The sequence below is a fragment of the Oryctolagus cuniculus genome, chromosome 4, assembly GCF_964237555.1.
Source record: "Oryctolagus cuniculus chromosome 4, mOryCun1.1, whole genome shotgun sequence".
In the NCBI taxonomy this organism is placed as follows: Eukaryota; Metazoa; Chordata; class Mammalia; order Lagomorpha; family Leporidae; genus Oryctolagus; species Oryctolagus cuniculus.
Window position 1 is genome coordinate 28,549,536 of NC_091435.1, and position 15,808 is coordinate 28,565,343.

Below are 15,808 nucleotides of genomic sequence, written 5' to 3' on the forward strand. Positions count from 1 at the left end.
CAGATAGTGTTTGCACTGATTACTAAAGGAAATTTCACACAAATTCTTATAAAGTATTAATACAGTGGAAAACATATGCCTTGAGAAAACTTTATACCAAGTATGGATGAGTGTGTCATCTGCCTTTTACTCTAAAATAAATAAACTCTGATAGCATCTGAGAAAGTAATGTTACAGTAGATCATGTTGTCCAAGGTGTCCAGATAATGTCCATTGAGAGCCTGTCTCTTTGACAATCTCCTAGAAGTATCACATCTCTCAGTCATATTTTTGGTAGAAATGCCAGCAATTTGTTTCCTTCCTAACATCAGCACACCTGTAAAACAACAGAGAATAGCTACCAGAATGACTCTCGCTTCCCTCCTGCTGTTAACACAGTAGCTGCACAAAGAAGGAAATTAATTGGGCTAAGATAATTTTAAATGTCAGGACCAGCAAATCTAAAATAAGTAAACTTACCAGTTTGTGAAGAATTATCATAGGGCTAAGTGAGTGTTAGATATATTGCCATAACAGTAGCAAGCAGTAAGCAATTTAAGTCTATTCAAATTCATCCATGACATTTGTTTTGCCTAATCACTTTCATGTGATGACTCCTAGCTGGATGACCTTTGCCATCACATCTCTTCCATCCACCATACCCTTGCCTATAAAATGCTCTCCCTCTACTACTATCCCACCAAATCAATCCTCTTCTTCCACTCCAATCTGAAAAGAAGGTGCATCCTTCTCCAAAAAGCACTTTTTAGGATAATCCTACCTGGCTCTATTCATTACTTAAACCTTTTGGGGTGTGAAATGAGCTGCAGTGCCTGGCTGCAGTATTTGCAGCATACATCATTCTTTTTAGCTTTAGTGTGTCCAAAGGTTTTAAACATTGGTACCTAAGCTCCTGCTTCAGGGGAGAATTCTTATCAGAGCAAATACAGTCTGAGGAGTGAGACAAAAGAGAAAGGCCTGAAAAGAGAGGAAGAAGATTTAATACCATGCAAGTGGCCCTGGGATATCCTTTTTTCTTTCTCTTGAATTCACTTGAAAACATATTCTTATGCTCCATCTATGACCTCAACAATAATAATGGCTACATCTGTTTGCTTCTTTTTTTCACATACAATAAAGTTCCTGAAGTCAGAGGAGCCCTCTGAGTGTGCATATCTCATAAAAATGATAATAAAGGTTTAGAAATAGGTGGCTAGAAGCACTAGTATGTCAACAAGGTAATGCTAAACAGTGTTTCTGTGTGATACCAAACATCTCTGATTTCAAACTGCTATGTAAATATGTGATGGACTTATCTCAACCTGCAGATCTAGAAGGTTTCAAGACTTAGAAAAAGTAATTGTCCCAGAGTGCCTCTCGAAAAATTAACATTCAATTTCTTTGCATGCACAGGAACGGAGGCGGGAAGCCCCTCTCTTGTGTGCATTAGTTTTGGAACTTAATATATCATGTACTCTCTGACCAATTCAATTTTTCAGTAGTTCCAAAATGTTGTCTTTGAAATTGGTGACTTAATGGGATTGCTAACCTTTTATTTTGTCAATAATTTTTAAAAAGATTTTATTTATTCATTTGAGGGGGAGAGTTGCAGACAGTGAGAGGCAGAGAGAGAGAGAGAGAGGGAAAGGTCTTCCATCTGCTGGTTCACTCTCCAAATGGCTGCAATGGCTGGAACTAGGCCAATCCAAATCCAGGAGCCAGGAGCTTCTTCCAGGTCTCCCACATGGGTGTAGGGGCCCAAGGCCCTGGGCCATCCTCTGCTGCTTTTCCCGGTGCATTAGCAGGGAGCTGGATCCAAAGTGCAGCAGCTGAGACTCGAACTGGCACCCATATGGGATGCCGGCGCCACAGATGGAAGGTTAACCTACTGTGCCACAGTGCTGGCCCCATCAATAATATTTTAATGTGTTTTCATTGCCTCATCTTTCTTGAGACAATGAATAGTTTGTTGTAAACTTCTGCTACCTTGTATTCTGCTTTTTGTGCATACAAACTGGAATAACTTGTGTTCAGTTAGAAAAAGATGAGTCTGACTTGGCAAAATTTGAAATGCAAGTAGTTCATTTTGAATTAAACTCCAAATTTTGATATCTGCCACTGAAAACTGGAAATTTTCATATAAACTGATGGTCACTATATAGTACTGTTAGGTTGTTAGTATCAATATTCATTTAATGTTTGTCTATATTTTGTTTCTAATTTCCAGAGAAATTAATAGGTCTCTTCAAGTTCCTATCCAAGGGATAGGAAAGGAAAAATAGACAGGAAATTGAAAAGTCTAGACTCTACATCTCTGCAATATATTAAGGAAACATCCTCCAAGATATTTACCCACTACTGATGAGTGCCTTAAAACGGATTATCAGGTGGCTAGAAATCACCTTAGAAGTACAAGAGCAGAGACTCGTGCAAGTAGAAGAAAACAACATCTATTCGGGCATCTATTTGGGTTTTCTGACAGCTAGAGAACTTGTTGTAACACAGAGCATGGGACCCTTAATCCAAGAGGTTCTGGTTCTTGGCATGGAGTGAAGCTAGAGTATTTGTATTTCTTTCTAAAAATTATTTGTTTATGTTTTGAAAGGTAACAGGGGGAAAAAAAGAAGAGAGAAAGAGGAGAAATCTCATTTGCTGGTTCATTTCCCAAATGCCCACAAACTGTGTCTGGGTCAGGCTGAGGCCAGGAGTCTGAAAGTCAATACAGGTCCCTGGGTGGATGGAAGGGACCCAAACACTTGAGCCATCAGTGTGCCTCTTGGGGTGTGCATTAACAAGCAGCTGAGGTCAGAAACAGAGGGCAGCCTCCAACCCAGGCACTCCCATATTGGATGTAGGTATCTTAAGTGTGTCTCAACAACTACACCAAATGCCCATAACTGGGGACTTTCACTTCTAAAGCGTTTGCTGATAAAACTCATGCTTCCTGTCTGCAACATTTGGACAGACAGGACTGGGTCTGGTTAAAGCTGAGAACTGGGAACTTGATGTATGTCTCCCACACAGGTGGCAGAAACCTAATTAGTGGTGATGACCACTGCCTCCCAGGGTCGGCATTAGCAGTAAGTTGGAATCAGAAGCAAGAGCCAGAAATAATCCAGGCACCCCAATAAAGGACTTGGGAGGTTTTACCAGTAGGCCAAAAACACATCCCTCACTCATATTTTTAAAATCCAAGATGAATGCGATGAATTCTACCAGAATCATCCTCAATGGTCTGTTTCAAAGTCCTCTGAAATCTGTTTTGATCCTCAATCTTTCTTCTGTGAAAGTGTGAGTCCTTAAACATAGCCATTCTGCATTAGTGATGCCCTCACTACCTGGGTGTTACTGACCTTCTACATCCTTGGCTGCTTTTGAGTTTTTCATGCCCACTTTGTTTCCTACCTCTAGAAACTGCATTTACATAAACACTTAAATAAAATGATTCTTCTCTAACAAAACCAACAAGGTCCATCTTTCTGTTGATAAATCTATTTCAGATTTTATTAAAGTAATGGTAATAGCTTTGAATGCTTGAGTTACTTTTATCTACTGGTAAAATAAAATTCATAGGGTGCTAAATTCTGGGACTCTCAATAAAGCCTCCACTGCCCCAGATCTCTGTTCAGTGGATTAAAACTACCAGACATTCTCAGTTCATACAAAGCATTCAGAAAGAGAGGAACTACCCTCTGCTTAATTCTTCTCTTTTTAATCGTAACTCCGAGTGTTTCTTGGAAATATCCTACATCCAGACAGGAAGGCTCAGTGCTCACTGTAGTGTGGGAAGACATTGGACTATTTTTTTTTTCAAGAGGCAATGAGTAAACCCAGCAAGCTTCTTCAGTAGGTAGGAATAGCATCATCTTCTTGCTGACTAGCAGAAGATAGCAGAAACCAGGACATTTATAGCCTAACGCATATTTTTATGTCAACATTAAAATCTGGAATAAGCAAAAGGCAGAAAAACATTTAGGAACTGAAAGCTTAAGGTCTCTGTCTAGAGAAAGAAAGGATAATGAGAAATCTTTAGTTAAGACTCACATTTGAGAGTATGGATATAACAGATTTCAAGGAATAGAAAGCCGAGGGGTTTAAATGTCTTGTCACATGTAAGTGTCTCTTTCTCCACCCTGTGGTAGAACATCAGTTGACACTCCCCAGTGGAAGATACATACTACTCCCTTTAGAGCAATCACATGACTCTGACTTTAAATTCGGGCTTATTAGGCTTTGAATTCAATGTAATATCAGGAACAAAGCACCATGTTGAATGATAAATATAGATTATCTTCATTTCCTATGTTGTTCTTAAGCAGCATACATTCTTTCCAGAAGAGAAATGCACTTAACAAGATAAAGACTTCATAAATTATGATGCAGCAATTTTGTGAAATTGACACTCCGAATCTATCATTTTAGAGTTATTGGGCAACACAGAAAAAGTCAAATGAGAAAAAAAATCAGTTGATAAAATGATATGTGCAAGTGAAAACAAGGACTACAGATACTATGCATAAATTAAAATGACATTCTGTGTCATTATGGGTAATTCTATGGATGTGCACTATCTTTCAGACAGCAAAACATATGAAGTTTTATATTAAAATATTAATTCCCTCATGTGGAATGTCATAATTTCATTCAATGTCCACAGCATTAAGTAACTAAAAGTGTAGCTTATGGTTTCTTTATTTGCTTCTGTCTATATGTCTATTTTCCCTAGGAATGAAAACTCATCAACTCCAATCTTCTCTACTGAAACTGGACCATTTGTGAAATTAAACACGGTGCCTAATGGTAGCTTAATTCTAACACCAAGGTAGGTCTAAGATTTGTTCTTGATAAAATTGTACATGAACTGGGAAGGGGATAGATTTTTTAAACCCAGACATATTTGAATGCTGCCACATAATGGCCATAAAATCTTGAAAGTTATTTGACTTACTCTATTCTTTCATCAAATACTATCCAACCAATCCTATCTGATGACATTGCCTAGCTCTTTTATATAGGATAAGATGGTCAAATTAGAGTTTTCTATGTAACTTTTTACTACACCAGGGATTTGATAAGTTCAAATTCCATACATTGCTTTATTTTTGCCCTTAGATTCATTAAAAAAATGAATGCGGTAGAAATTGTGAGACCTAGGATAAATAAGTCCAATGTTGATAACACTAAAAAAGTGACAAAAATTAGTTTCATTAAAGACAATAATGGGGATTGGAGGAAATGAGTGTATTGTTTTCTCTTTATTAGCCAATAGAACATGAATATTATCTAAAAGAGTATAGACTTGTAGTTGTACCTATGCATTCCCATTTGCTTTTTAAAATTAGATTTATTTGCACCTTAGAACCTTAGGTACTAATAAGCAGCATCCTCCTGGTTTTCAAAGCTCTATTTTAGCTTACATTTAGTCATTTCTCCTACATGGATGTTAGCAACACTTTTTTGCTTGAAATTGTGCAGTTGGATTCTAAAGTTTACAGCTGCATTAAATGCCAGGTGTGGGCAGGAAGAATATAACTCTAAGAAGAAGCTGTAACTACAAAGATTTAAGATGCTATTGCAAGATATTTTGTTTTACATGCTTAATGGTTAAAAATGAAATTATATAATTAGTCAATTATTCATGACAATTTTCCATTTCTGTGTGCTAAACTAGTAAAATAAATTGGTAAAGGAGTATTTTTAGTGCCAATAAAGGTACTTTGCAGTTGAATGTTTTATATCAGTGTTTGCTGGGCCCTGATTGGTATTATGAGTCTCACTGGGGATAAAGCAAAGCACCTGGAAGTGATGGGGCAGGATTCTAAGTTTTCTTTCTGTATGATTTATCTAAATTTATACAGTCATAGATCTTGAAGTAGCTTGTTCACTGAGAATTTCTTCTATTCATATCTTACTTAAGAATCTTCAAGGAAAAGCAAAGGAATTTTAGAAAAAAATTCATCTTAACTTTATAAGTATTTCAGAGCAGAGCTAAGCTAGTAAATACTTAACAAAAAATGCCAGTTACAGGTCAGAGGTTATAGTGCAGCAGGGTGAGCCACCACTTGGGGTGCTCGCATCCCCTATTAGAGTGCCTGGGATGGAGTGCCACCTCTGGGTTCTAGTTTCCATCCAGCTTACTGCTAATGCACACCATGGGAGAAGGCAGATCATGAATGAAATACTTGGGTCCTTGCCACATGTGTGAAATATACAGATGGAGCTCCTGGCTCCTGTCTTTAGCCTGACCCAACTGTTGCTCTGAGGGCATTTGGTTAATGAACTAGTAAATGGAATATATCCCTCTCTATCTATCTTATTGTTTGCTCTCTTACTGGATACATAAATAAATAAACTTTTTTTTTTTTTGCAAAGATCACTTTAACTTTATTTAGGAGAATGAGTGTTCTTTTTTTTTTCTTTCAAACTTTTATTTAATGAATATAAATTTCTAAAGTACAGCTTATGGATTAGAATAGCTTCCCCCCCATAACGTCCCTCCCACCCGCAACCCTCCCCTTTCCCACTCCCTCTCCCCTTCCATTCACATCAAGATTCATTTTCGATTCTCTTTATATACAGAAGATCAGTTTAGCATACATTAAGTAAACAGTTTGCTGCCACACAGAAACATAAAGTGAAAAATACTGTTTGAGTACTAGTTATAGCATTAAATCTCAATGTACAGCACACTAAGGACAAAGATCCTACATGAGGAGTAAGTGCACTGTGACTCCTGTTGTTGACTTAACAAATTGACACTCTTGTTTATGGCATCAGTAATCACCCTAGGCTCTTGTCATGAGTTGCCAAGGCTATGGAAGCCCCCTGAGTTCACTGACTCTGATCATATTTAGACAAGGCCATGGTCAAAGTGGAAGTTCTCTCCTCCCTTCAGAGAAAGGTACCTCCTTCTTTGGTGACCCATTCTTTCCGCTGGGATCTCACTCGCAGAAATCTTTCATTTAGTTTTTTTTTTTTTTTTTTTTTTTTTTTTTCCCAAGAGTGTCTTGGCTTTCCATGCCTGAAATACTCTCATGGGCTTTTCAGCCGGATCCGCATGCCTTAAGTGCTGATTCTGAGGCCAGAGTGCTGTTTAGGACATCTGCCATTCTATGGGTCTGCTGTGTAAATAAATAAACTTTTAAAAATTAAGAAAGAAGAGGATGACTAGTAAAAATGATTTTCCAACTATGAAAAATTACCTATATCCTCATTTTTAAATTCTATTGTCAAGTATTTGACACACTCAGGCTACCATTTCCCACCATTGCAAAGACTATTCAGCGTGATATCTGCAATATGACCTGATGTAATAAGAAATGTACAGTTTATGAGCTGCCAATACTGAGTTCTCTTTTCTTCCAAAGTTTTGGACCACTTCAGTTTTAGTCCTAGAAATCAATGGAAATTTGACAATATATATTGTTCAACATTTTGTTCTAAGAGGAGTACTAGCTATAAGATACAAAGTGCTTATCAAGCACTTTATTAAATGCATATCTTCTGACTGCTTCCAAAGTAGAAATATTGTTGAGATTATTTCCACTCTCTCTAGAAGCTCTATGACTTTGTCAGAATTCCTTGATTATAAGGATGAGGAAAGGGAAGCCTATTGTTGATCAGTGATTTGCACAGTTCTCAAACTTAAGAGGCAGTATGAAGGGTATAATCCAACACTATTTGAATCCAATACTTTTCCACTTTAACATGCCATCTTCTAAATTCCTGAAGGCAGCAGCCCATTCTAAAGAGCAATTCTAGAATGGAGAAAAAAAAAAAAAAGAAAAGCAGGGAGTGTATAACTAGACATAAGTTGAGAGAGAAATTAGTTTTTTTTTCGTCAATACAGCAGATTAAAATTCCATCCATGTGTAGCATACTATTGCACAACTCATAGGAGAGAAAGACACAGGATCATGGCACAGTCATTCTTCTTGTACAGAGGACTAACCTGGTTCTGACTCTAGGGACAAGGCCAGGCTGGAAATTATGTTTCTCTCCATTTCTTTTTGTGTGTGTGTGTGTGTTCTTTTTTTTTTTTTTTTTTTTTGGACAGGCAGAGTGGACAGTGAGAGAGAGAGACAGAGAGAAAGGTCTTCCTTTGCCGTTGGTTCACCCTCCAATGGCTGCCGCGGCCAGCATGCTGCGGCCGGCGCACCGCACTGCCGATGGCCAGAACCAGGTACTTATCCTGGTCTCCCATGGGGTGCAGGGCCCAAGCACTTGGGCCATCCTGCACTGCACTCCCTGGCCACAGCAGAGAGCTGGCCTGAAAGAGGGGCAACTGGGACAGAATCCGGCACCCCGACCGGGACTAGAACCCAGTGTGCTGGCTCCGCAAGGTGGAGGATTAGCCTAGTGAGCTGCGGCGCTGGCCATTCTCTCCATTTCTTATAAATATATCTGGACTAAGGATGTATTCACTATTCATTCTGACTAGAGATACAGCAAGCATGAGACACTGCATGTGCGAGTTTGTTGGAGAAGGGTGTGCAAATTCAGTGGTGTTTTCTTGTTACCTTTAAGTTAACCAGAAACTTTTATGTGTTGCTTACAAAAAACAATTTAAAAAAAAAAAGGATTTATTGAAAGGCAGAGTAAGAGATAGAATCTTCCACCAACTGATTCACTCCCCAAATGGCTACAATAGCTCGGGCTGGTCCAGGCTGAAACTGGTAGCCAAAACTCCATCTGGGTCTTCCACATGGGTGACATGAACCCAAGTACTTGGGTCACCATTTGCTGCCTCTCAGGCTCATTAACAAGAAGCTAGATAAGGCTGGTGCCACGGCTCACTAGGCTAATCCTCCGCCTTGCGGCGCCAGCACACGGGGTTCTAGCCCTGGTCGGGGTGCTGGATTCTGTCCCGGTTGCCCCTCTTCCAGGCCAGCTCTCTGCTGTGGTCAGGGAGTGCAGTGGAGGGTGGCCCAAGTCCTTGGGCCCTGCACCCCATGGGATACCAGGAGAAGCACCTGGGTCCTGCCATCAGATCAGCGCGGTGTGTGGGTCGCGGTGCGCCAGCCGCGGCAGCCATTGGAGGGTGAACCAATGGCAAAAGGAAACCTTTCTCTCTGTCTCTCTCTCTCACTGTCCATTCTGCCTGTCAAAAAATAAAAAAATAAAAAAAAAGCTAGATAAGAAGTGAAATAATCAGGACTTGAGCATGCTTAATTTGGTATCCCACAATGACAGCACCCAAATTCATCAGTTTTATGCATGGCACAGAGCATTAAGCATTGCTTAATCTTTCTAAGATCATTAAAAAGTACCTTAGAAAGATGGATCATTTTGAATATGGATTTTTCTTGCCAAATACTGCAGAGGTAGAAAGAGTTTGGATGTAATTTCACAACATAATTGATGATTTTTCTTTGGAGCTTATAGAATATATCAATATATCTGTGTAGATAGATATGGATACATACACATTGGTTACCAATAGAATATATTTTCTAGTATTTCAACTGAAATTATCTTCTATTATAAAGAGTTTATGAATCAGACAATATGAATGCATGTGAGTTCAAATAAACCTTATTGGACTTGTTCCAGAAGTACATGTTCCAGAAGAATTGCTTTGGACAAATGGTCTTGTTTATCATTCATTTTTCTTTTGTCTAAAAGTTCAAAAAATTAAATGATACACCCAATAAAGTGCAGTTGAAGATATAAATATGTCATTAAAATTATATATGTGAGTTCGCATGTACTTTTTTGTTTTATGGTGACTATCATCTGCAGTAGCTACAATATGAAACAGTGTAGGCACATGTTTTAATTCCTTATGTTATGCTGATCTCTAGTGGTTAGCTAGTATAACACACTGTAAAACAAAGTAATTTTTGGTTTAATTTTTGCTTAAAATAGAATTCATAGCATGGGAAAAAATTAGGATCCAAATTTTTAGGTAATGGATGTTTTCAATATTTTCGCCTGCTTTTTGCCATTTCTATTTCTGCTCTTTTGAAAGCAAAATTTTGATTTATTCATCAACCTTCCACAGTATTGAACTGAATAGCTGTGGGACTGGCAAGACTGAGGCACACTCTGTATTTTATTTCTTCCTTATATATGATCCTCCTCTCTGCAGTTTCAGTTACTTGTGGTCAGCTACAGTATGTGGTATTTAATGGAAAATTCCAGAAACAAACAATACATCAATTTCTAATTACATGCCATTGTCAGTAGCATGATAGGCTTGTGTCATACCGTGCAAGGCATGAATTATTACTCTGTACCGTGTGTCCACACTGTATAAGGGTACTTCAAAAAGTTTATGGAAATGAAATCAAAGCATAAGTTTTAGTTTTGAAATCCATACATACTAGAGTTTTTCAAAAAGTTTATGGGAAATGCTTATAATGAATATATTATGAATGAATTTCAAAAATTTGGCCACCAAGTGATCTTACTTTTAATTCAGTTTCTGTATTTAAAAATATTTTACTGGCATAAAAATTATATATATTTATTGATATCACATGATATTTCAATGCATGTATACATTGTGTAATGTGAGGGTAACAAAAAATGCTTTACATTACTAGTCATCAAGAACATACATATCAAAACCACTATGAGGTTTCTCTTCTAGTTAGATACGCTGTTACCAAAAGGAAATGAAAACAAGTGCTGACAAACATGTGAAGGAGCACTTACACATTGCCGATTGGGATATAAATTGGTACAGCCATTGTGGAAAACAGTTTGGAAGCTCCTCCGAAAAAAAACAGAACTACCATATGATTCTGCAATTGCATCTCCAAAGAAAATGAAATTAGTCTGTCCAAGAGACATATGTACTTCTATGATTATTGTTCTACATTTTGAAGTGTCTTCATATACGGTACTCATACAGAAGTCATTTAGTAGCTCTCAGGATTATCAATACACTGTTGGGGTCTCATGATGCTTGTATTCAACTAACCATTTTTTAACTCAGTAATGACTTCAAAGCACAAAAGAGTGATCCTGTGAATTGGACGTGCCAAAGAGAAGCTGTAAAATGTTTCCTTTAAGTGAAAAAGTGAAATTGCTGAGTAAATAAGGAAAGAAAAGAAACTTATGCTGGTGTTGCTAAAATCTATGCCAAGAATAAATCTTTTATTGTGAGAAGAAACCAATGTCATTTGCTCTCATATACTCAAGATGCAAGAGTTACAGTTATGGTGTGATAAGTGCTTGATTAAGATCAAAAGGGCATTTAATTGCAGGGTTCAGTATTATCTGTGGTTTCTGGCATCCACTGGGGGTGTTAAAAGGTATCTGCTGAGGATAAGGGAAGACTACTAAATTGCTGAATGATGAATTGCAAGGTTGGTTAGAGAAAAACAATCATACCTATCAATGATTAATGTTCATTATGTATAAGGCATGGAAATAATTCTATGGAAAGCATTTGCTTCAATCCTCATAAAATTTTACTATTGTAAAGATTGTTGGCCCCATTTTATGGATGAAGAACTTAGGTTTTGGGGGATATTCTACAACTTACCCAAAATCACATGAAGAGCAAGTGGCAAGGATGCACATGCAGCTCTATTTGTCTTAACTGGGCCTATTTCTGCTCTGCGTTTCAACCTGCCCACATCTCCTAGATGATATTTCCGTTGAAACGCTTATTTACTAAAACAAGAAAGTAGGGATAACCTACACTGTTTTACTATAAAATGTTACATGTACAATTTTTGAAATATAATTATTTTTCCATTACAGCTCACAATGTTTACAAGATTCCCTCATTATGTTACAGTGTAACTATAAGTGTAAGTAAATATTTTGTTATGTCTCCTTCAAGTTTTCAGTTTAAAATTCTGAGCAGAGCATGTAAGTCCCTTGGGCATTTTCTCACTATTCAATTTTCATGGTCAGAAGAAACCTAACAAAGTAAAGTAGATATTCTCTCTTCATTTATTTGAACAGTATGTGGAACAAAGCTAGTGGCCCAAGACGTCAGTCCCAGGATTGTTGGAGGGACTAATGCCAACGAAGGGGCCTGGCCCTGGATTGTTGCTCTGTACTACAACGGTCAACTGCTCTGCGGTGCTTCTCTAGTTAGCAGAGACTGGCTGGTGTCTGCTGCCCACTGTGTGTATGGGTAAGTAGCATGTCACATGTCCCTTCCCAGATAAGGTCACCAGAGCAGGCATTGCCAAGCATCCCATTTCATGCAAACTCACTAAACTCTTCCATCAGGGGTGCATTTGGTGCAGCAAATTCGGATGCCTGCATCCCATATCAGAGTGCCCGGTTCAAGCCGTGACTTTGCTCCCGATTCCGGTTTCATGTTAATGTGCACCTTGGGAAACAGTAGGTGATAGATCAAGTGTGTAGGAAACCTGAGTTGGTTTCTCAGCTTAAGCTGGCCTTAACCCCAGCTGTTGTGGGTATTTGGGGCAGTGAAATAGTAAGTGGGAGATTCTCTCTCTCTCTCTCTCTCTCCCCCTCCCTCTCTCTCTCTTTCTTTTCCCCTTAAATAAATTAACATTAATAAATAAATAAGTAAATAAAATTTAGAACTAATGTCATGCATTTCTAACTTCATTTTTATAAAATAACAGGGCAAAATTCCCTTTAAAGCCTGGAATTTACTTGCTTTTCTTACACACAGCCATTCCTAAGGCAGTACCACAGGAAATAAAGGGGTGAGTAGAGAGAGATGGGGGAAAGGAAAAAGATATGAATGATCTTGGGCCCAAAAACATGTTAATTATCTTCTTTCACATAAGAGTTGACACCTCTAGATAGCCACATCCAAACAGTTCTGAATTTTTTCAGAAAAAGATCAGCATCCTCATATTTTTGCACCTAACCTAGGACTGATTCCCTGAGCCTCACCAAATAGGGGCTACCTCCAGTGAATGACGTCATCTATGGAGCACCAACTTGCAGCCTGCATCCAGAATCTCAGAGGAAAGAGCCACGGGCACACACGTGTGAACTAAACAGCTGTGGTTACTCAGGTTAAAAACACTTAACTATGCTACCAACAAAGACACTGAGAGCTCTCTGTTAAAAACAGATGAATTATCAGACTCTGAGGTCTGGGAAAGTTTTAGGGGTCATAGGGAGAGCCAGGGGGAATCAGCATGAAAGGATTGAGCCTATGTCTAAAAACACATCACGATAGTGCTAATAGATTGGATGTCCAACCCCAAGAATCTGTAGAATCAGGACTCTGGGCCTGATTCCTACCTGGCCCACTAGCTGGCCTCCAGAGGAACTGTCAGGGTACTGCCCCATCTACATCTAAAGTGCTTTCTGATTCTGTGCATTCAATGCTCCATGTAGGTGACTAGGTTGCAACCTCTCCAACAGCTAAAGAATGTTGCTGCCTCATCATTATATTTTAACCTGTTTTCAATCATAATACAACAAACATCTGCAGCAGACCATTTTCCCATTCCCTGATAACCTTGGCTTTTTACAACATCTGTACATACGAGGGGTCTCCACAATATTCATGAAAATGTGTATTATGAGAATACTATACACAGATTTCAAAAATATTTTGCATCAAAACAAACAAATCTTTCAATTACATTTTCCACAAAGCTTCTTGAAGTGCCCCTGTATTTGTGTGTGTGTGTGTGTGTGTGTGTACTACAGGTGAGTAACATCTATATCCTAAGTGTGCTGCAAATAAAAAGTATTTTTTGCTCAAGATTCAGCATTTTCTATTGCACATAGACAGGACTTAGTAAGTCAGCAACCTTGCTCTATTAACCTCTGATTTAATAAATTTTTGTTTGATATTCTTACATACACTTGCTAAATGTTAACCAGACTTCCATAATATTAGTGATGTCTTTCAATTATCTATTAATGACTTGCATAATATTAGTGCCATCTTTGTAATTATCTATTATAAATGTACTTGTTATAGGTCAATGACACCAATAATATATCTCTTCAAAGTACAAATATATGAAGGAATAGAGAGTTTCACTTAATATAAACACATGTGCAGTCACATCGGACATAAAATGTTTTTCAAATAGATTTGATTTGAGCAGAAGCTAAGAAAGCTGTATTAGAACTATGATGAATTAAAAATTATCCTTCCCAACCCTGCATTTTACTCTTCTTAGCTACTCAGTGGAATTTTCCTTGGTTTTGACATGATTTTCCTGTTTTATACTTCATGTCATTGAGAAAATAAGAATGTTTTTGACACTGATGTAGATACTTCAAGAGAAAGCATTTTTAGCAGTATGCTAATATTGCCTGTTGTATTTTTAAAGTTGTATGTGTGCAGATAGAAACTTATTAACGTCCTCCCCGAAAGAATAACCCACATGGAGCTGGGCTGGGCAACTCTTGCCCCGTCTTTAATCTTATTGTCACCACTGTCATCCATGTCCTTCAGTTCTCAGTGCTCCCAGATGTTCCTAAATATCCCTGTGCCTGTTCTGCTTCTCTACCAATGACCTGCCCTTTACAACCTTAGAAGGTGAATTGGTAAAATATGGACCAACTTTGCTATCATTTAAAGGCTAGATTAACTTTAAACCAGAGCACAGAATTGTCGTTTTATGTATGAGACTGACCCCGTGTGACTGCAGAGGAGCAATTTAAGATCTCTGAACTTTAGTTTCTCTCTCTCTCTCTCTTTTTTTTTTTTTTTTGGGTTAAGATTTATGTATGTATTTGAGAGTCAGAGTTATAGACAGAGATAGGGAGAGACACAGAGAGATCTTCTGTTCACTGGTTCACTCACCAAATGGCTGCAATGGCCTGGAGCTGGGCTGATCTAAAGCCAGGAGCCAGGAATTTCTCCCGGGTCTCCCATGCAGGTACAGGGCCCCAAGCACTTGGGGCATTTTCTACTGCTTTCCCAGGCCTTCATCAGAGAATTGGATCGCAAGTGGAGCAGCCAGGGCTTGAACCAACGCTCATTGGAGATACAGTGCTATGGGCAGATGCCTAACCTACTACGCTACAGCACTGGCCCCTGAACTTTAGTTTTTGCATCTGTGGGGTGGCCACAAGGATTTCAACTCCCCAAGTTGATTGTCAGAACAAAATCAAGATGTTGCAACCTTTTGCATATTGTGAATCATGCAAATGGACAATACAATTTTTATTTTGCTGCATTTCCTGCATAAGAAACTCTGTGAAAGGAGAATATAAGCCTCCTACACTTAGATATTCATCATATTTGTTTTCTGAACTTTTTCATATTGATATAATTTCACACTGCATAAAAATGGCAAGAAGTGTATAGAGAACTCATTTTTTTTTAAGTTTTTGACAGGCAGAGTGGACAGTGAGAGAGAGAGGCAGAGAGAAAGGTCTTCCTTTGCTGTTGGTTCACCCTCCAATGGCCACCGCGGCCGGCGCGCTGCAGCCGGTGCACCATGCTGATCTGAAGGCAGGAGCCAGGTACTTATTCTGTTCTCCCATGGGGTGCAGGGTCCAAGGACTTGAGCCATCCTCCACTGCACTCCCTGGCCACAGCAGAGAGCTGGCCTGGAAGAGGGGCAACCGGGACAGAATCCGGCTCCCCGACCGGGACTAGAACCCGGTGTGCCGGCGCCGCAAGGCGGAGGATTAGCCTAGTGAGCTCGTTTATAACTTTACCTAGATTCAAAATTTTCTTACATTTTACTCCGTTTACATTGTTTTTTCAACTTCTCCAAATCTGGAAGCATATTTTTCTTCTGAACCATTTGGTAATGCATTCAGTATTATTCTTATCACTCTTAAATACTTCAGGGTATTGTTATTAAGAACTGGACTCTAAAATACTTATTTTCATTTTATTTGAAATGCTGAAAGATACAGAGACAGAGAAATGGCACCAGCCAAAACAGCACTGTTCTGACTA

General features: G+C 38.6%; 1 protein-coding gene across 2 annotated transcripts in view; it reads left to right on the plus strand.

Annotated features, from left to right (window-relative positions):
- The window catches only part of TMPRSS15 (transmembrane serine protease 15), a 146,019-nt gene that overhangs the window by 106,691 nt on the left and 23,520 nt on the right, over positions 1–15,808 (plus strand). For both annotated transcript variants that reach the window (XM_070071911.1, XM_070071912.1), the window contains 3 exons: positions 4,706–4,801; positions 11,695–11,744; positions 11,902–12,076. In XM_070071911.1, coding sequence (XP_069928012.1) covers positions 4,706–4,801; positions 11,695–11,744; positions 11,902–12,076 — 321 coding nt within the window. The remainder of the gene's footprint in view (positions 1–4,705; positions 4,802–11,694; positions 11,745–11,901; positions 12,077–15,808) is intronic.